Source organism: Bos indicus, chromosome 13 (genome assembly GCF_029378745.1).
Source record: "Bos indicus isolate NIAB-ARS_2022 breed Sahiwal x Tharparkar chromosome 13, NIAB-ARS_B.indTharparkar_mat_pri_1.0, whole genome shotgun sequence".
Classification (NCBI taxonomy): domain Eukaryota; kingdom Metazoa; phylum Chordata; class Mammalia; order Artiodactyla; family Bovidae; genus Bos; species Bos indicus.
Genome location: NC_091772.1, coordinates 26,012,783 through 26,036,126, shown reverse-complemented (window position 1 = coordinate 26,036,126; position 23,344 = coordinate 26,012,783). Strand labels below are relative to the sequence as shown.

The window sequence follows — 23,344 nt, the reverse complement described above, 5'->3', positions numbered from 1 at the left end:
GCTTAAAAATGTGCTAAATTAGATCCCTCAAACTTTTTGATCTTGGGACCCCTTTCACTCCTGAAAATTGTTGAGAATATCAAAGAGCTTTTATTTATGCTGGTTATATCAATTGATATTTACCATCTTGAATACTGAATGAAGAAAATTTAAAAATATTTATAAATTCATTTTTAAAATAATTTCATAACATGCTAACATAATGTGTTTATGAAAAATAACAATGTCTTCCAAAAATAAAAAAAAAACTTAGCAAGAAGAGTATCATTGTTTCACATTTCTGCAAATCTCCTTAAAAGTCTCCTTAAAAGGCTTATTAGAAGACAACTAGATTGTCATATTTCTGCATTTAATCTATTTCTATATCATATCTTATGAATCCTCTGTACACCCATAAGACAAATAAGAGTTCAAAAGGCAAATCATGTTATTATTAAAATTATTATGTGAAGGTTTAACTTCACAGACTTCCTTAACAGCGTCTTGAGGATCCCAACAGCTCCCCACTTTGAGGGGTTCCAGAACCACACTTTGAAAATGATGATATTACACAAATGTATTTTAAAGGGTGGCAAATGAAGGTGATTTGCAGACGACCATAAAAACAAAGTCCATAAACCAAGTGGTTTAGCTTCTAAGTCTATGAAATCTAGGCTTCAATAGAATTAGAATTAGAATGGGCTTCCCTGGTGGCTCAGAGAGTAAAGAATCTGCCTGCAATGAAGGAGACCTGGGGTTCTAACCCTGGGTGGGGAAAATCCCCTGGAGAAAGGAATGGCTACCCACTTCAGTATTCTCGCCTGGAAAATTTCATGGATAGAGGAATCTGGCGGGCTACAGTCAATGGGGTTGCAAAGAGTCAGATATGACTGAGCAACTAGCACTTTCACTTTCAAGACTTTTAAAACAATTAACCAATATCCTATTATTGAATGTAAATACAGAATCAACTCTATAGACTTTCCTCCAGGTAATCATGGAACTGTAAGGATGGAAAAAAGTGCCTCTGCAAGTATAAAACAGATTATACAGACAAGTCAATAGTAAAATCTACTGAATAGTTACATAATTGAGATTAGGACACAGCTCTACTTCATTACAATAATTACGGTAAGATGTTAGAAAGTATTCCTAAGGGTCAGCTCTCTTTCCTGAAGAGCTATAAAAATAAAGTGGATATCTACATATTTAGAACAGTATAAAAAATATTCCTTTCTAGACTTAAGAGTCCTTGAGTGTTTTTATCCCATTGAAATGGTCTCTGACACATCTGACATTTCCCCCTTTTTAATCTGTTTCTACTTCATGAACACTTTTCTACTTCATGAACAAATAACTGATGTAAACCTCTCCATTGACAGTTCCTCTTTGTTTTTTCCTTAATCCTTCTGTTTTCAGTGTTTTGGTTCCAAATCCAGCCCCCACACTTATTGCTTCATCAGTTTCATTCACTGTTCCCTGTACTTTTCCATACACCTATAAGTCAGTTTACATTTTGAAATTCAAAAATATAATTAAATGTTGTACATTCTTGTGCATTATAAAGATAACTGCAATTCAAACTATGAATAAACTGAAAAAGAAGGGAAACACAATAGTTTCAAATGACCAAAAAAAAAAAAAAGTTGAAATAGACATTTGCCCATTACTTTGCCGGCAAAAGCATTTAAGCTATTTCAATACTTTATATTCTGCTTGTATCATCAACACCCACTTGTTCTCTTGCAATCTATAAACCCTGGGTTTGGGAAAACAATGCTAAATCAAAACTTGTCCTGGGTGAATAAATATAAATGACTTGGTAAAGATACCCCAAATAAAAAGGTGATAAAGAAGGTTTTTTCTTTTAGAAAAAAAAAATCAAGGAAGAGAGTTTAACTCTTGTATAATAATATAGTCAGTTGAAGCTTTCTAAATCAACCAAGGACTGTAGCTAAGCAACATGATTCTTCACTGTGCTCAAAAAAGGGGGCTGCCAAGCATCAGTAGCCTCATTTCTCACTGAAAGCTTTGACAAGTTTCCACCATATTTTATATAATTGTAGCACAGGGAGTGCCAGATTAGATCTGATTTGCTGTCATGATGGGATTTTTTTCCTCATAAGCTAATGATGCAAAGCTATATTTAACCCCTAAAAAGTCACCCCCCCTCCCAGGCACTCACTGTATATTCTGATTGCCTCTCATATCTAGAATTGGACAAGTAGCAATTTTTCTGCTACTGGAAATGACAAAAGCAAAGGTTTAATAGGTTGAGATATTTTCTTCTCTGATTGACTCATTATAAATTTAGCTACATACTCCAAATCTGTTCAGTACTTCATATTTCATCAGATGTTCTCTCACCACATTGAAAAGATCAAGAAATCTAGTCCTTTGAGCTCATATCTATTGCTGTATGTAAGACAATCTCCTTGCCCCAGCCTATTCTAGCCAAGTTGCATATGCTGCATATATATGTGCCTATCTTTAAGCTCAGTCCCACTCTAACCTCTGATCAAGAGAACTCTGGGAGTATTTTAAGTGTTTATCTTCAGCAATAGAGTTTACTTATATATAATGATCTCCTTGGCATCCCAGTACCCAGTGAGTTGCAATCCTTCATATTCACACTTGTTTCATTTCTACATTCTGATTGGTATTCTGATTCCCTGCTAGGAAGAAGAGGGTCCCTTTCCTTCACATCTGCCCTCTTAATTGATGTCCAGACAATGAGTACAGTCTTTACCAACTTATATCTAAGGAAAGAAGAAAGTGAAGTCACTCAGTCGTGTCCAACTCTTTGCAACCCCATGGACTGTAGCTTGCCAGGCTCCTCTGTCCATGGAATTTTCCAGGTTAGAATACTGGAGTGGGTTGCCATTTCCTTTTCCAGGGAATCTTCCCAACCCAGGGATCGAACCCAGGTCTTAGGCTGACTCTTTATCGTCTGAGCCACCAGGGAAACCCTTTATATCTGTATCTATGGAGATGGATCTTATCCCTTGAGTTCAATTTCAAACTGGACATTCCTACCACCACAAGTCACTGCCATACATTGAAACAAGAATACACCACTAGAAAGAAACTTAGGCTGCTGCCATTCACACACCTAAATGATGGAAGGCCTTGTGTATGGATCCCAATCCGAATTTCCATGTGAGCTTTCCATACCCTCTCAGAAATCTGTTTTGGCCACCTGAGAGCTAGATCACTTCTTCTTGATTGGTATACTTCTAACCAATTAGTTATGCAAACTCTACTATGCCCCTTAGCTGAACCCCCATGGGTAATACCACAAGACTAACAGTATCAGCCCATGGGCCATTACCACTCAGTGATTCTCTTTCCAAACAATCATATGTCACCCATAGTACCTTCCTAGAGTTTAACTTTCTAAAATAACACTTACTAGTTTTATGACCCTAGTCAAGTTACTTAAACCACTCTAAGTCTTAATTTTCTCATCTAGAAAACAGGAATAACAGTAATAGGCAATTCAGAATAAGTAAGTATGAAACGGATGTCTTATTTTTTATTTTTAAATAATTATTTTCTTACACAGAGATCGAAAAACAAACTTGTATCAAAGGGATGTTTCACTTCTGGTGTCTAATAGATTCTTCAGACTTGGGCTGACTAAAATTTAATTACTAGCAAATATTATGAAAAGTGCCTTTACCTACACTACTCATAAAAGATCTTATGAATAAGATCTTGTTAACAGTTGTTTTTTTTTAATTTTAGGTAGTCCATAAAGTTGATAAAGTAGAAAGCTATAGATCAAGATTTAATGTTTTTATAGCTCAAGCAGACAGATAAAGAGATAGATTGAGAGAAAGAGTCTGTTCACCTTAAACAGACAGGATGTGCTCCCTCTTTGTAAATTCCAAAGCAGATACTTCAAAGGTGCCAATATTAGATCAACAAGTTCAAAAAGGCTGGTAATGCAATCCAACGACATGGAATATATACAAAAGAGTGTTATTCAGAAGCAGATACCGAATATTATGACCTTATCATAGTGGAAAAATGGATTTATCTTCTACTCTATGGTACCTGGTATCTGATTCCTTCATAAGAAAAAGAAGCAATTTAAAGGAAAAAATAATACTCCTCTTATGCCTCCTTTCTGGCTCACATTATTCCAGACTCACAATCTAAAGTCAACTAAACATGATTTGACTTTTCCGTCTCACTTCAATCGGAATGTATTAGTCCTGCATAACCATTACCAAAGTGCTTAATGAGTAAGTAGAAATCAAATCCCATAAGCTAGCTTGAATGAAGGTGACAATAATGAACAACCATTTGCTTTATTATTTTCACAGAGCAAAATAAGAAAATCTGGAGTTTGGCAGGCACGATCACATGTGGTATGAGAATTCAAGGTATTTCCAATACAAGGGTAGGCAGAGCTTTGCTTTTGGATGGAAATACCTTTTAGTGGTTTCCTTTACAGTATACTAGACATATAAAATCTTAGGGCTGCAAAGATACTTAAGAGGCACCTACTTCAATTATACAGCTAATGGTGCATGAAATTTTTATGAGCCCTGCAAAATTCCTCCCTCCTTCCCTCTCTCCACCCCCACTTTCCCCTAGCCACAAGATGGCAACAGCCACTGGTGACCCCTTGCTCTGTTGTTGGAAACACCTTTCTCTGAACAAGAGAGCAAGCTCTGAACAAGAATTTGAAAAAGGATAGATACATGTATATGTATAACTGAATCACTTTGCTGTACAAATGAAACTAAAACACTATTGTTAATCAACTATACTCCAAGATAAAGTAAAAAGTTAAAAAATAAAATAAAATAAGAGAGACCTAGTTTTCCTTTAACTGACTTGTTAAGCATCTCAGTACAGTTATTTTGAAATAATATTTTCTAGCCCTAGTTTTGGAACTATACAGAATATCTAGTCCAAATAACTCTCAGGAGCATAGTGAAAACTCTGAAAATATAATCAGTTTTCTATTAATTTTAGAAAGGACTATATAACAAAATCAAACAAGTTAGGTCTTCAAACAACTTCAAAAAGAAATGGGGAGTTATACGGTAGTAGTATGGCCTCTTTTGATTAAACCTAGTAAAACAGCCATACTTGCCTGAATCAGAAGACAACTAGCCTAAAAGAAAGACTTAGAAGCATACTGACAGCAGTCTTCAAATATCTGTGTGTTTGTTACGAAGAAAAAAAAAAGTTTAACTTTATTTTGAGCAATTCCATGGGGAGAAACCAAAAGCAGTAACTCTATATTATAAGCAGGCCATCTACGCACAGAGTGGGCAGCCTCTATTAATTCAATAAATGTGCCAGGCACTGTGCTGGGCACCACTGAACATCTGATCACTACCCTACATCCAAGGAGAAGAGTGGGATTTCACATCATCACATTTTGTATTGGTAATCAGAGAAAACAGAATCAGTACTACAAACACAATGGAAATGTAAATATCTAGAAGATTATCAGCATTTACTTTTTTCCATTTACTGGAAGACTTTTTACAGTTTTCAGTGTAAAATAATGGCATTCAAAAGTTGGCTGATTTCTCATTATTAATTTTCAATTAAGTTAATACAGCAGATTATACGGATGATTACATTAGCCAAAATTCATTTCAAATGGTCCTTAAATGCCCCTTAGTGAATTTAAGGAAAATGATTCACCCACATAAGGAAATTCCGGGATTTGAAAGGCTTCAATAACTTGTGTGGCTTGACTGCACTGTAAGCTAGGCCATATTCAAAAGCCTGGCGTGTCCACTACACTGTCCAGTGTCCAGTAGTTGCATGTGGCTATTTTATTTTTCAAATCAGGATAATGAGGCCAAGGACCTGAATTCTTACTTTTATTTAGTGATTTCCAGTATAGGCATATGAAGCTTGTGGCTATCATACTGAACAGGACAGTTCTAGAGACAGGTGAATGATAATACTCATAATGCAGCACTTTTCTAAAGTATTACCTTTTGTATTTGACCATCCAAGGGGATTTACAGAGTATATTATTTTAAATTGCAAAATATTTACAATTCTTCATAATATCAGTAAGATGCTGTGTGACCTGGGAAAACTTTTCCCACACAAAGATTTTCTGATTATCTCAAAGTGAACTACTTATTTCTGAACTCGAAGATTATTCATCACTCTTTACAAAAAAAGGCAAGTGTTCTAAATTCGCTGTCCTGCTCAATGATGACAAGTGGATGTCAGCAGTGTGTATGCAGCAGGTACTTTTTAAAACATATAAGCTCTTCCTTCAAAGTAAATGTGACATTTTAATAATCCGTGAGAAAGCCTTTTGAAGTGAGCATTTTGAAAATGGATTTGGAAATGTTTTCAGTGTTATGTGGTTTTTGTTGTCAAAAACTATAAATACTCACATAGCCATACAGTTTAAACTTGGAAATAAAATTTCCTTATCTATTTGAAAATATTCCCCATGAAAGTCTGAGTGAGTTCTTAACCTATTCTTTTAAAATATTAAAATGCCCAGCTTTCCAATTAGTTTTCAGGGACCAATTGACATCAGGTAAAATGAAAAACTTCTAGCTATATTTCTGGGAAAAAAAAAAAAAAACCTTTGCAAAATTGGAAACTGAAAAATGAACACTGTTATTTAGCAAATACAGTCAACAATTTACTTCTTCAATGTGGACTGACATATCCTTCTGAGGCATATTTTCAACTATGACAGACATTAAAATTAAGTATAAAAATAAACTGAACTGAGAGACCTCTGAATCACTGCACTGCTAAGTATTAAACTAAGACTTTTTAAAATTTTAAATGGTGAAGCATAATAAATCACAATACTATCACTGAAAAATTTTCAAAAATTGTAACCAAATATATTTGGAGAAGGAAATGGCAACCCACTCCAGTCTTCTTGCCCAGAGAATCCCCATGGACAGAGAAGCCTGGTGGCCTACAGTCCATGGGGTCACAAAGAGTTGGACACAACTGAGTGACTAACAACAATATTTATTATTATAAAATATAATCTACATTAAAACAATGTTTCATTTTTATCTCAACCCAATTAAGTTTTCTTATAACATACAAAATATATTACAAAAGATGCATATACTTTACAGATTAAAAAACATACAAATACTATTTGTGAATGCTTAAAGCATTTTTACTAATAGAATATAATCAAAAAGTTTCAAGGTCACTGTTCCATACTTCAAATAGTGACTTTAAAAAATCCTCTGAAGGAAACAAGCAAAAGAAAACCTTTAAAACAAAAATAACAATTTATGTCAATGTTTTTAATAAACTATTTTGTAGGAGAGGATTCTGTGTACCCAAATGAAACAATGATATGAAATAGGTCAAGAATTATTTGAATGGCCACAGAAAACATGATTGAGTCCAGGTAACAGTGATCTGGATCAGTTATAAAAATGGCCAAAATAATCCTGGAATCTGGTTCAACTCACGGTGTCAACTGAGATCTCATTTTACTATGCTCTTCAAAAAGCACTTATTGGCCTCGTAAATTCGGTAACAACCCAAACTTGTTGAGAAATCATTTTCCTCACAAACCATCCCATGCCTTCCTAAAATGCTCTTGAAGCTTCTGTCACTGGTTACATACTACTTATTTGTTTCCAATATCAGACTCTGTATTTAGTTTAAGATACCTCAGAGGCTGAAAAGTCAACACACTAGGGAAAAAAAATTTTTTTTTAAGTGAAAAGCTTGCCTCAATTACAACTTAGAAATTTGTTACTCCCTGTGGTATTTACAAGAGAAGAATGTTAAACATTGGTAAAAAATAAAACCCACAGTAAACATGATGCAAGTTTCTGTTTCTAATGATGTGGATTTTCATAGACAGGCCCCTGTTTTGTTGTTTAATCATTAAAGTCATGTCCAACTCTTTGTGACCCCATGGACTGTAGCCCACCAGGCTCCTCTGTCCATGGGATTTTCCAGGCAAAAATACTAGAATGGGTTACCATTTCCTTCTGCAGGGGATCCTCCTGACCCAGGAATCAAAACCACATCTCTTATGTCTCCTGCACTGGCAGCTAAGTTCTTTACCACTGAGTCACCTGGGCAGCCCAGACCGACCCATACCTCTTACAAATACCAATCATGTTAAATACGTCCCAAAACAAGTCAGTTTACACAATGATCCTTGGGTCTGTAACAGATTTGTGACAAGCAACGAAAGAGAGCCAGTACAGATGAAAAACACCCTGAACACGAGCTTTGTTTCGGTTTTACCAAGCAGTAAAAACATCAGTAGAAGCCAGTAGAACCCTAGTCTCCAATTCACACCACTACAGAGAAGGAACTGAAAGGCTATCATTACTCCTGAGTCTGAGAATGTGGTGTAGACCAGCTGCAGTGCCTACGGTGACCAGCACCAACTCCAGAATCTGACAGAAGCCCCACAGAAAGATGTGATGAGTTCCAGTCCAGCCCTGTGTCCATCAGACTATGCACCAGAGGCTGCCAATCTAGGACACCAAGATCTCCTACTCCCAACACTAGGACCTCAGCAAGTGAGGGGGTCCAGGGATCCAGAGTTTAAGTCAAACAGGCACTTTGTAGATTTACTGTTTGTTGATGTTATTTTTTGATCACTGAACCTTTGTACAACATTGTCAAATGAGATTCACTGAACTGTTCGTTGTCTTACAGGGTGAGTTTTTTCATTTTTTTCCTATAGGAATTGAATAAATACAATGCTGCCATATATAAAGCCAAAAGTTACACATTTCACCCTAATCTCTGTTTACCAGAACAAAGGATAATATTTTATCTTGAAATAATTTAGTTTATTTGACAGCTTTAAAAAGACACAACCCACAGAAAATTGATAAGCCTGATGTAATGAAAATAAATCAATCTTCTAAAAAGCCATCCAATAAGACCACCTAGTCAAATAAACAGATGTGCTATAAGGAAAAAGAAAACTACATCAAGATTATTAGAGGCAAGCAACAACTGTAACAGACTGATAAGCAAATATCTCCTTGTTTCTGGACAGACTGCTGATTGAACCACCCAGGAACACCACTGAAACAAGGCTATACAGAAATAAGCACACACAGATCAATATCCATGATCTGACACTCATGCAGAAAAAAATTCCAACCTGGCTAAAAGACAAAGCTATGAAGCGCTATGCCACTGGCATGGACACAATAATCAGGTTAAAGATATTTACCAAATCACTGAAATTCATATGTTTAGAAATGCCAGAACCATCCAAAGGGAAGTGGGAACTTGGAAAAGTTCAAATCCATAAGAAAAATATCAAGCAGAGGTGAAAAGGGCATCTTGACCTCTGTGACTTGACAAGACAGAAATACTTCATTTACATAATAAGGTCCCAACTGGGAAGAAGGAAATGATGGCGATCAAGGTGGGGTGGAGGGTGGGCTATGTGGAAGTATATCAAGATGTGGGAGTCAGGGTGTGTGGGTTACTGAGTAAGTGGGGGTCGTGGGAACATGCTGGGACTATGTGATGGGCTTAGAGAGATATAGGGGACTATGCGGGTTCCTAGGGAGATTAGGGGGTGAGAGGGTTGAGGGATATTGTGGTGGGAAGAACAGAGGGCAGGTGAAGGTGTGTGTGGAATGTAGGGGGGATGTGTGGAACTGTGGAAGATTATTTGGGTCATGGTGGGCTACAGGGAAATGTGGCAAAAATTCAAACTGAAGATGTAGATTACTACATTTACAGGAATATCCCCTATTTTAAATAAATCATGCTGACTTTCCTCATAAATTCATGGACTCAAAGTAGAGACAGCTGAAGTATTTAAGGTCAGGAGTTTTAGTGTACCCTTGTTTTAGAGCATGTGGGGACTTGAGAAATAAGATTACTAAAAATGAAATGAGGATGTCATCACATGCCACCTCTGAAATTATAGAATATCAGTTGATACTAACTAAAAAGGACACAAGCACCCAAATACCCATAGCAGCATTATTTACAATAGCCAAGATATGGAAACAACCTAAGTGTCCATCCGCAAATGAATGGACAAAGAAGGCGTGGCATATATTACATATATGTATATACAGGCTTCCTCAATGGCTCAAGCAGTAAAGAATCCCCTGAAGGAGGGCACAGCAACCCAATCCAGTATTCCTGCCTGGAGAATCCCATGGACAGAGGAGCCTGGTGGGCTAGAGTCCACAGGGTTGCAGAGAGTAAGATATGACTGAAGTGACTGAGCACACCCAAAGTCACAATGGGATACTACTCAGCCATAAAAAGAACGAAACGTTGCCATCTGCAGCAACATGGACGGACTTGGAGGGCATTATGCTAAGTGTAATTGGTCAGAGAAAGACGAATACTCTATATTACTTAAATGTAGAATCTAAAAAATGCAACAAACTAGTGATTATATTAAAAAAAAAAAAAGGAAGCAAACTCACAGATTCAGAGAACAAACTAGTGATTATCAGTGAGGAGAGGGAATGAGGGGAAGGGCAATATGGGGGTAGAGGAAAAAAGGGTTATTATGGGATTATATGAAATCATCTGTGTTAAACTTGACAATTCTAAAGCACCACAAAATTTAAAGACTCTTTCATTCAATTAAAAAAAATTTTTTTTAAAGAAGACAAGTGACAGTCTTATTTCCAGACAAATGATTTCTCCGCCTCTTCCTTGCCAACTGGAATTCCATGAAATTAAGTACGGACAGGAATTGAACACTGCAGAACACACACCAAATACACACATCTCCTTTCCAGTTTCCTGCAAACAGTTTTCTCCTTCTTCTCAGTATCTCCTGGCTATACTTTCTCTACTGCTTTTCTGACAGATGGCAGGGTGTCTGAACGAATAGCATCACTGTTTCAAAAAACATCATATTCCATAAAATGTGCATAATTTGGTTGACCCCTATTGGGATGGTTTCTCACTTCATGGCTATTTTAATTTCCAGCTCATTTTGAACAATAGGGTCAGACTTTGACTAAAGCCAAACTACAGACATAATTTTAGTTTCAGCCTTCTCTTAGTCCCTAAATGAATAGTTATTCTGCACAAATTTCATTTTCTACTCCTCTTTCAGTTCATTTGGCAACAGTCAGGCGTGCATAACAGATTTTCCCCCCCAGTAAGATACTTCTTGTTCACTTACACACACAAATACAAGCTACTCAGAAGTAATATATTTCTGAGCTTCTGATTTCAGAGAATTTTATCTCCGTTTTCTTACCTCTGAATTATTAAGGTGACATTTGTGAGTTCCTGAAAACCAGCCATCACTTGAACATTGGTCAATGTCCACCTTCTGAAGATTTATGTCTACTTTCATGACACCCCTTAAAACAGAGAAAGACAAAAAGAACAAATTAATCTGAGCCTTTACAATTTCTAATTCCGTGTTCTAACCTAAAAATCAGACAAATCAGCACAAGAATGCACTAAAATTCTCCAAATTGCCCACTCATACTCATCTAAAGTGTGCCAGTGTAGGTAGAGACAAAAGAACAGAAACAGCAAGTTATTAGTTTTGTGTAAGCACCAAAGGCGGGCTCTGCACTGTTCCTGTTTCAGCTCCCTGTATAATGCCTGGCACACACCAGCTGTTCAATAAGTATTTGTTGATTGGCTAACCTCCAGACAGAATCACTCTGGACATGGTAGCAAAGTTGACTCGGAAATAATACTTGCTCCCAATACCTCTTTTGTCAAAATAAATTTTTTTTAAAGCCCTCATCTCATTTCTTTCTACTTCTACTCCCCAATGCAGGGCCAGGGATGGGAAGTTTGGGGCAAGGGAGGAGGAGGGAATGAGTTAAGAGGGGGAGATAAGATCGGAAAAAAAACCATCTCTTTCCTCAAATTCCTTGTATTATAGTTTTTCTAGCTACAAAACATACACATAAAATAACAAAACAAATGTAAAAGCTATACAGCCAACAATTTTTAAATTTAAAATATTATTTAAAAACATCAGTGATTACATTGTGCCAAACTAAATCACCTCTCAGAAAAGGAATACGGTACAACAGCTAATTCAGGAAGCCTAATACCATATGTTACGACTCATTTTTCTCATCTGTTTTCTCCTTTTAAACTACTGTGAAATTTTCTCACAGAGTTGCTTAATGTCTTTTGGGCTTCATCTAGAGTGAATAAATCATTTACTTTTTACGGCTGTTTCCATTCTTTTCATATTAACCTGTAAAGTATGTACTACACTACCTAGTACTACCATGCTTAAAAACAGAGGCACAGCAAAACCTGATATCAGTTTTTAGTTATCCAGACAACCCAGAGTATGTGTAAGTTCATTTTTCAGAGGATCACTCAAAGGATGATGCAAAAATTTATCATAAAAACCTTAAGAGAAATAGCCCCAGTTTGCAAAATACTACCGCTGTGGACTATAATCCCATAAAACAAATACTATTCATGCAATAAAGAGCTAAATTTCCAAGTAGTAAAAGTGAGTCGCTCAGTCATGTCCAACTCTTGGCAACCCCATGGACTGTACAGTCCATGGAATTCTCCAGGCCAGAATACTGGAATGGTAGACTTTCTCTTCTCCTAACGCCTTAAAACCATTTGCTCTTTCAACACATATTTATTGTCTGGTATATCACAATAAACTATGGAAAAATTCTGAAAGAGATGGGAATACCAGACCACCTGATCTGCCTCTTGAGAAATTTGTATGCAGGTCAGGAAGCAACAGTTAGAACTGGACATGGAACAACAGACTGGTTCCAAATAGGAAAAGGAGTTCGTCAAGGCTGTATATTGTCACCCTGTTTATTTAACTTATATGCAGAGTACATCATGAGAAATGCTGGACTGGAAGAAACACAAACTGGAATCAAGATTGCCGGGAGAAATATCAATAACCTCAGATATGCACATGACACCACCCTTATGGCAGAAAGTGAAGAGGAACTCAAAAGCCTCTTAATGAAAGTGAAAGTGGAGAGTGAAAAAGTTGGCTTAAAGCTCAACATTCAGAAAACGAAGATCATGGCATCCGGTCCCATCACTTCATGGGAAATAGATGGGGAAACAGTGGAAACAGTGTCAGACTTTATTTTTCTTGGCTCCAAAATCACTGCAGATGGTGACTGCAGCCATGAAATTAAAAGACGCTTACTCCTTGGAAGGAAAGTTATGACCAACCTAGATAGCATGTTCAAAAGCAGAGACATTACTTTGCCAACAAAGGTTCATCTAGTCAAGGCTATGGTTTTTCCTGTGGTCATGTATGGATGTGAGAGTTGGACTGTGAAGAAGGCTGAGCGCCAAAGAATTGATGCTTTTGAACTGTAGTGTTGGAGAAGACTCTTGAGAGTCCCTTGGACTGCAAGGAGATCCAACCAGTCCATTCTGAAGGAGATCAGCCCTGGCATTTCTTTGGAAGGCATGATGCTAAAGCTGAAACTCCAGTACTTTGGCCACCTCATGCGAAGAGCTGACTCACTGGAAAAGATTCTGATGCTGGGAAGGATTGGGGGCAGGACGAGAAGGGGATGACAGAGGATGAGATGGCTGGATGGCATCACGGACTCAATGGACGTGAGTCTCAGTGAACTCCGGGAGTTGGTGATGGACAGGGAGGCCTGGCGTGCTGCGATTCATGGGGTCGCAAAGAGTCGGACTCGACTGAGCGACTGATCTGATCTGATCTGATACATGCATATCAAGATAAGAGATGCCACGGTCTCTCCCAAGAAACCTCAAAGGTTTAAAATGTCTTTAAAAGTATCAGAATATTTCATAGAGAATGGATGCTAAATTCTGGGGAATGTGGAAAGTTAACACCTGGGGTACAACAGGCATTCTATAAACACTGGTTGACTTGCTGTCTTCATCAATCAGGACTTCACATAAAATTGTGTTCCACATATTCATGCCAATCAGGCAAGCCCACCCCAGGCTCCACTTAGATCTTTTGAAAACAATATATTCAGCTTTTCATTCTTTTAATATATTACTTTTCAAGCATCTACTATGGGCCAAAATTATTCTTGGCCTCTGACATTACTAAGCTGAAAAAAAAAATATTCCTGCCTTCACGAAGTTTAACTCTAGTCAGATAAATAATAAACCACGGCTATAATAAATAAGTATTCTTCCTCAGAAAATTTCATGAATAGAGGAGCCGGATGCTGAGCACATACATAATAAATAAGTAAATTACACTTAGTAATACAAACTAAAAAGTGAGATGGAGGGAAAAAACTACCTTCAAGTAGGTAAGGGGGATGGACGGGAGTACAGAGAAGGTTAAGATTTTTTCAAAGAGTGATCAGGATAGGCCTCACTGAAGTAAGATTTCTAACTCACTGGTTCAAGGTACAATTACGGGCACTTCTGTATCCACACACTAAGTTACCAGTCATCTTCTTCTATGACATAAAATTTCCCACTGAACTATGCCCGCTATATTTTTATTTTATTTTTTTTGACTTTTGCCTTGAATTTTATTTGCACTTGCCTGTTTTAATTTGCCTATAAAGTTACTTCTGCTATTTATTTTTTTTTTTTTTGGTTTTTAAATTTTATTTAATTTTTAAACTTTACATAATTGTATTAGTTTTGCCAAATATCAAAATGAATCCACCACAGGTATACATGTGTTCCCCATCCTGAACCCTCCTCCCTCCTCCCTCCCCATACCATCCCTCTGGGTCGTCCCAGTGCACTAGCCCCAAGCACAGCTTAGGAATGTAAGTAGCAAATCAATAAAAATATACATTTCTATTCCACAAGTTTTTTTCCACTAACCGCTACACTTTACTCGCAAGATAGTGAAGATCTCAAAACCCTCCAGAGCTAGCTTAGGAACAAGGGCTAATTAGGGATTCCAGAAGGATGCAATTACCTCTGGTCCCTTCCCTGAGAAATCTGGTTTAAGAAACTGGTATCTTAAGGGCTAGAGTTTTCCGCCTTTTTTTTTTTTTTTAATTCCACATTCCTACACGAGAACCAAAAAGTCGCCGTAGACTTGAAACCCAGTTCACAATGCTCCGAGGGCTCAGTGCAAAACCACCAAAGGTAATGAGCCATGTGCTTACCAGCTGGGAAATCAATGCTGACTCATCTTCATTAGTACCTGGGCCTTGGCGCCTGGGGAGCTACAAAGCCCTCGGGAAGGCACCAACACTTCCTGCAGGGGAAGTGGAAGTCTGCGAGACTAAGTTGGAAGAGAAAGCTCTCCGAGTGGCGAAAATCATGCAGCCAAGTGCAAGCTGCTGCTGCTGCTAAGTCACTTCAGTTGTGCCCGACTCTGTGTAACCCCATAGACGGCAGCCCACTAAGCTCCAGTGCAAGGCAGACGCTCAAAAACTAAAAGCCTCACGCATGCGCGCTGGCAGGGCTTGGGCCTGGGAAGACCCACGCCAAGCCTGGGCGCTGTTCCCCTGAGCACTCTCTTCTGAGGCTGAAGTGCTGCTACCACATCCGGTGAGCCGGCACCACTGGGAAGCGCTGAGGGCCCGGAAGTGGCTGATGTTTTGTGGGTTGAAGACTGGAAGACAAGGGCCAAAAAGAGACTGGTAAGTGGTCTCCAGAGAATGGAAAATATAGCAGATAACGTTCCCCAAATCTTTGGGTGCTTAGCTGACCTGCAGACTAGCATTTTTCTCTCCTTGTTTCTTTGACTTCTACAAGGCCTCAAAGCCAAAACAAGATTCATCCGCCAACCAAGTTTGGAATTTCCTTAACGTTCTCTGTGTATGGGCTTCCGTCCTCACAGTTACCTGGTAGATAACTTGTTTGTTATGAAACTCATCCCCCAAATCAAAACAACTTGTCAAGTTCCTTAAATTCTACTCCCTCCAGGTACCTTGACCCTTCCCCTCCATTTCTGCTAATCCTGCCTTGTTCAGGCCTTCTTCATCTCTCATGGAGCTAAAAAATTTCTGTAATAGTTTACTTATTTGGCCCTGTCTGGCATTGCTCCAATGAAGGTCTCGATTTGTAGGCCCTTCTTTAAGAAAGGTTTAGCGTCCTTCTTTAAGAAACAAGTACAAAATCATTAATATTTATTTTTATCACAATATGACCCTTTGGCCTTACGTGTTTGTGTTACTACTGCTGAATGGGTAGTAATTTCATTACTAGAAGGCTTTTCTATACCAGGATGGCTAGCGATAACTGAGACGTGACTACAAACTAATTTAGTATGTATTGTTAAATAATTCAGAACTTCTGCTTAACCAATTTCCAAAAATGCCCACAGCCCAGGGAAAATGTAATGGAGGGAAAATTGTAGTAGAAAGAGACCATTTAGTTATATCTTCCTTTTGCAAATTTAAAAAAAAAATAACAGTTGACCACAAAACTCATTGTTAGTGCTTGATCCAGGACCTTAGAAATTTCCCCATGCAAGCACGGGGCCCTAAAGCTTAAGCATCAAATGCTGCTAAATCAATATTTCCCACTCTCCTGAAGAATGAAATCCAGGTTCCTTGGTATAACATTATATCCAGGCCCCTCTTGTTTCTGACTTCTCCATTCACTCACTCACATACATTCTTTGTTCTAGACAATTCAGAATTACTCTGAGAGGTCCTAAATAATTCATGTTATCTCAGAAAATCATTCTTTTATAGATACCTTTATACCTGAAGTCCTTTTGCCTAAGCTGTGCTCTCCTTATTGTAGCCTCTATCTGGCTCTTTTCTAAAACCATATATATAAACTACAAGTCTCATTTAGAAACTACTTCTCTATTCTCCACATGATATACTATGCTTACCTTCTTCATACCATTAGTACTCTCTGTTATAATATTTGGTTTTTAATGATTGTTTTTCCCATGGGCAAAATTTCCATTGTCTGTGTCTTTTTAATATTTTCCCTCAGCTCCTAAATCAGCCACCCCAAAAAGTAACCGTGGAAAATGGCAGATGCTAGAGAGATGCAAATAGTAGCTTAAAAAACCATGACCAAAAAGGGAGAGAGAGTGAAAACCTGAGCAAACAGAAAACTATCATGGACTGCTATGGGCTAATGAATGGAAAGGAAAACTGGATAGGTTGACAGAAAGTTTTGAAATTCTGCTTTTGTTTCTTCACCATCTCACCTTGGGCAATGTTTTTCCTTTTCCATCAATACAAAAATTGACAGTAACATCCCATTAGTCAACATTGAAGGGGAATCAGGGCAGAAGTTCAGTCAAAATTGAAGAGTTGATAAAAACCAGATGCTGGTAGACCAGCTGCGCTCAGTGGTTTACTCCTAACAATAGATGATCAGAATAAGGTCTGGTGCCTAACAGGGGTTACTTACATAACAAAAACCTAAAACTTATGGCTCTGGCTTTGGGTCCAGGCAGAGGCAGAAGCTGGAAAGGCCTTAAAAGAAATGGTTAAAGCCGGAACATGGTGAGTCTTAAAGGACAATGTAGGAATGATACTGGAGACAAAAAAAAAAGCAACCTTTGTTGTATAATAGTTGGAAGTTTGGCAAAGCTGTTACCTGCGAGCAAATGAACTTGTGGATATGGCCAAGGAATGTTATAAGTAAAATGCAGAGAGTACTCTCTGGCTTTTTCCAGCTGACTGTGATGGAATGCAAGGAGAAAAGCATGAACTAAAGAAGAGCTGCTTGTTTTTTATTTTCGTTTTTTTGCTTTTTAATTTTTTTTAATTATGAAATAAATATAATAAAACATACTGTCGTAACCATGTTTAAGTGTAGGTTAGTAGTGAAACTGTCAGTCGCTCAGTCATGTCCAATTTGTTGTGACCCCATGGACTGCAGCCTACCAGGCTCCTCTGTTCGTGGAATTCTCCTGGCAAGAATACTGGACTGGGTAACTATTCCCTCCTCCAGAGGATCTTCCCAAACCAGGAATCAAACCAAGGCCTCCCACATTGTAGACAGATTCTTTACCAGTAAAGATTCATTTGCCGCAGATTCTGAGCCACCAGGGAAGCCCACAGTTTAGTAGTATTAAGTATGTCATATTGTTCTGCAAACGATCTCCAGAACTCTTTTCATCTTGCAGAACTGCAATTCTGAATCCATTAAACACCTCCCCTTGAGTGTGAGCTTAACTTAGTGATTCATTTAGAATAAAGTATGGAAAATGAAAAATAGTAACTTTAGAATGGACAAACCTGAGAAACACCACACTATCTAAGTGACCAAGGTTAACATCACCAGTAAAAAGACGTATCGATACTATGTACTCTGTGGTATAATGCAGTGAGAAGGGCATTTTCCCTCTGTTGTTTTCTTAGACAAGTTTGTTGTCTAAGAAACTTTTTGTTTCATTAGACAAGTTCAAATTAAGGGATAGTCAACAAAATACTTTACCAGCACACTTCAGAAGTGTCAATTGTAAGAGAATATGGTTTAAAGGCAAGAAATGACTGAGAAACTTACAGATTGGAGAAGACTAAGGAAATATGAAAAGCAAGGAACTATGAGAAAAATACTGAGGAAATATGAAAAGCAAGTGATATATTAGTTTGCAAGGGCTGCCATAACAAAGTACCCAGACTGGATGGCTTAAAAAACAGAAATTTATTTTCTTATAATTCTGGAATCTAAAAGTCCAGGAGCAAGGTGTCAGTTGGTTTCTTTTGAGGCCTCTCTCCTTGACTTGTAGATGGCTGTCATCTCTCTGTGTCTTCATATGATCCTTGTGTGTTCTTGTGTCCTAATTTCTTCTTAGGAAGACACAAACATCTTGGATTAGGGCCCATCCTAACAAGATCATTTTAACCTAATTATCTCTTTTAAGATGTTGTCTCAAAATACAGTCACATTCTGAGGTGCTGAGGGTTAGGATTTCCATGTGTGAATTTTGGGGAAACATAATTCAGTTTATAAGATATGATAACCTATTTGGATCCTGGAAGAGAAATAGAACATTAATGGAAAAACTGAGGAAATAAGAATAAAATCTGTAACTTAAGTAATAGTGTTGTACTAATATGAATTTCTTAATTTTGATCATTTCATGGAAGATGTTAATGTTATAGAAAGTTTGGTGAAGCGTATGCACCTAGGTAAGGTAATGAAAACTTTATTATCTTTGCTAATCTTCTGAAAGTCTAAAAATATTTCAAAATAGTAACAATTTTTAGTTATAAAAAAACTAAATTTGAGAAAATAAATGGAGACTCAAGAATTAAAGAGAAAATATGCAAACAGGAAATATGCAAATAAATGCAGAATGAATAGATACAAAGGAATTAAAAAAAAAAAAAAAACTATGTTAAAGACTTTATGTGGATCACAACAAACTGAGGAAAATTCTTTAAGAGATGGAAATACCAAACCACCTTACTTGACTCCTGAGAAACCTGTATGCAGGTCAAGAAGCGACAGTTATAACTGGACATGGAACAATGGACTGGTTCAAAATTGGGAAAGGAGTACATCAAAGCTGTACATTGTTACCCTGCTTATTTAACTTATATGCAGAGAACATCATGCGAAAGCCAGCCTGGATGAAATACAAGCTGGAATCAAGATTGCCGGGAGAAATATCAATAACCTCAGATATGCAGATGAAACTACCCTTATGGCCGAAAGCGAAGAGGAACTAATGAGCCTCTTGATAAAGGTGAAAGAGGAGAGTAGAAAAGCCGGCTTAAAACTCAACATTCAAAAAACAAAGATCATAGCATCTGGTCCCATCACTCCATGGCAAATAGATGGGAAAACAATGGAAATACTGACAGACTTTTGCGGAGGGGGCTCCAAAATCACTGCAGATGGTGACTGCAGCCATGAAATTAAAAGACGCTTGCTCCTTGGAAGAAAAGCTATGACAAACGTAGCCAACATATTGAAAAGCAAAGACATTCCTTTGCCAACAAAGGTCCATCTAGTCAAAACTATGTTTTTTCCAGTAGTAACATATGGATGTGAGAGTTGGATCATAAAGAAGTGCTGAAGAACTGATGCTTTCAAACTGTGGTGTTGGAGAAGACTCTTGCCTCCCTTGCATTGCAAGAAGATCAAACCAGTCAATCCTAAAGAAAATCAACTTAGAATATTCACTGGACGGACTGATGCTGAAGCTGAAGTTCCAGTACTTTGGCCATCTGATTCGAAAAGCCTACTCATTGGAAAAGACCCTGATGCTGAGAAAGAATGAAGGCAGGAGAAGGGGACAACAGAGAATGAGATATTTGGATGGCATCACCAACTCAGTGGACATAAGTTTGAGCAAACTCCAGGAGATGGTGAAGGACAGGGAAGCCTGGTGTGCTGCAGTCCATGGGGTTGCAAAGAGTAGGACACAACTGAGTGACTAAACAACAACACCACTAATTATTTTCTAAAAGTTACCTGAAAGATGACAGTTAAAAGTTCTAACACCTGATATTTTTTTAGTGGTATACTAGAAATTGAAGGAAATGCTTAAGTTAGTAAAATTTGCCTCTATCAACTCTATACTTTGAAGGAAAAACATTTTCTTTTAAGATATTCTCTTGAAATCAAAAATGTTTGTTATCACTGATGCTGTTTAACATAGTTACTGAAAGTCACAACCAATTCAAGAATTCTAGGGAAAAAATGATATGTAAAGATCTGAAGAGAAAAGAGTAAACTGTCATTATTTGTAGATGATATGATCCTTTATTTAGCAGTAAAATCAACAGACAAATATGAGAACAATAAGAAAGTTCAGTAAAGTTGGTAGATACCAGATCAGTGTTCAAAAATCTCTATATACACCAACAATTTCCAACAAAAAGTTATAACTAAAAATATTCCGTTTAAAATAGGACAGAACCCATTATGTTAGTAGGTAACTTAATCAAGAATACACAAAACTTTTATGGAGAAAATTTGAAACTCTAATGAAGGATGAAATAGATGATCTGAATAATGGAAAGACATCAAATTCTCTCAGGGAATAATTTACTGTATTAAAAATGTCAATTCTCATCAAATAGAGCTATAAATTTTATGCAGAACCAATCAAAATTCTATATAGTTTTTTTTAGAAACTTGACAGCTTTCTTTAAGTAGAAAAATAGAAGCTGTGAAAGGGGGAAAGAGGGAGGCTTTAGGCTTTGCCAAAGCAAATATTGAGACGTACTATCCAACCATGGAAATAAAACATAATAGTACAGACTTCCCTGGTGGCTCAGATGGTAAAGCATCTGTCTACAATGCGGGAGACCTGGGTTCGATCCCTGGGTCAGGAAGATCTCCTGGAGAAGGAAATGGCAATCCACTCCAGTACTATTGCCTGGAAAATCCCATGGACAGAGGAGCCTGGTAGGCTACAGTCCATGGGGTCGCAAAGAGTCAGACATGACTGAGTGACTTCACTTTCACTTTCATTCACAGTACTGACTGACTAGGGATGGACAACACACAGGGGAAGCAGTGAAACAAAATAGAGAACTCAGAGACATACATATGCACATAAGACATTTGTATGTATGATAAAGGCTGACAGGAGTAGAAACCTGGCTCAATAAATAGATAAAAATAACTGGATCCCTACCAAATACCATGTGCAAAGGTGAACTCCCAGTAAAGATCCAGTTGTAAAAGGTAAAACTTTAATTAGTTGATTATAAGAGAATAATTTTGAGGCAAGACATTGAAAGACCTCATAAATAAAACCAAGAAGCATAAACTGTAAGGTAAAATTTTGATTGAGTAAATAACATCAAAAATGTTTTAAAATTCCACTCAAGGGGAAATCTTATGGTCAAAGTTACCTGAAAGATAACAGACTGGGCAATATTGCACTGTCTAAAGTTGACAAGGAAATAATATCTAGAATCTCTTGAAATATAACAAAAATATAGAAATCACAATAGGAAACAGGCAAAGGCTATAAGCAAGCAGTTCAATAAAGAGCAAGCCCAACAAGTTTACAAGCACATGAAATGATACTTAAGCTAATCAGTATTTAGAGAAATGCAAACTAAAACAATAGTGAGATGTCACTTTACATTCATTAAACTAAAACTTAGAAAGCGGTATAATGCCAAATATTGGCAGGAATATGAGGCTATAGGAGCCCTTATGCCTTGCTAGTGGGTATGTAGACTGATGCAGCTTGTCTAGTGAGAGCAATCTTGCAATATTTTGTAAAATTACATTTACCCCTCCTTGTGACCCAAAAATCCTGCAGGAAATCCTTCAGTGCAGGAAATTCTCACACAGGTCCCTAATGGGGTATATAAGCTTACCACAATGTCATTGTAATGGCAAGGAACCGAAGACAATCTGTCCATCCCTGGAACCGGACAATTTCTACATACTATGTAGCAATAGAGTACTAGGCAGCGGTAGGGAAATAGACTGGTTGTATACATAGCAGCAGAAAGAGATTTTTAAAACAGAATTGTATAAATAAAAAGTAAGCAAAATAATGAGAAATATAGAAATCATTTAACTAAAATGACTTGTGCATAAATAGTACATGAACAGAAGAGCACACGTCACAGGTTCATTGCTAATGGGGTAGGATCAAGGAAAAGAGACTTTTAAAGGGGACAAAGATGAAAGGGATTAAGCAGTACAAACTTCCAGTTATAAAATATGTCACAGGGATGTCATATACAGCATGGAGAAAATAGTCAATAATATTGTAATAACTTGTGACAGATAATAACTAAGACTTATCATGATGATCATTTCATAAGGTACAAAAATATTGAATCACTAAGTTTTGGAAACTAATGCTGCATTGTATGTCAGTTATAATCAAATAAAACACAGTAAAGGAAATGTTTTGGGGAAAAAAAAGGGGACAAAGAGCAATTTCGAAGACTTTAGATTCATCTTTCAGTCATCTTTGGGTTACTTCCTCATTTGGGGCTTCTCATCCTCAGAAATGCCCACACAATGATCTCTAATCATTTAGCTCAAACCCATCACTACAAGAAGTACAGGAGAATCAAGAACACAGTCTGATCGCCTCTAGAGTATCTTGAAGAACTTGACGACAGTCTGTCTCAAAGCAAGAAAATGTTCTCCTCCCCCACACTACTTTGCAGCTGACATGTCCAGAGAAGCTTGCCAAAACTTTATATAGTGACAAATGTCTTCCATCTGTCTGGCTTCTTGTTCTTGGAAGGCTTTTTGGTAATCAGGTCACACCTTCCTTGGGAAGATCTGTATATTTTTTGTGAAGAAAATAAGTTTTGTTTTTAAAAAAGAGAAAGAACCAATAAATATAAAATGAAGTAAGGTCAATCAGAATGTCAGTTCTTCACTCACTATTTTGGGACTCTTGAAGATGATCCTTTTTCAAAGTTAAGTCCAGCACACATCCTAAAAGTACTAGGGTTTAAGAGTTTGATAATAGATGATTGTCCTCCTGAAAAATATATTTTGAGTTTGCTGCTTTCCCAAAAGTAGCTGACTAATGTCTTATTTTATAGTTTTCCTTTACTGGAAT

General features: G+C 37.3%; 1 protein-coding gene across 1 annotated transcript in view; it reads right to left on the bottom strand.

Moving 5' to 3' along the window:
* The window catches only part of GPR158 (G protein-coupled receptor 158), a 301,001-nt gene that overhangs the window by 256,816 nt on the left and 20,841 nt on the right, over positions 1 to 23,344 (bottom strand). The window contains exon 2 of the mRNA XM_019972812.2: positions 11,189 to 11,294. Coding sequence (XP_019828371.2) covers positions 11,189 to 11,294 — 106 coding nt within the window. The remainder of the gene's footprint in view (positions 1 to 11,188; positions 11,295 to 23,344) is intronic.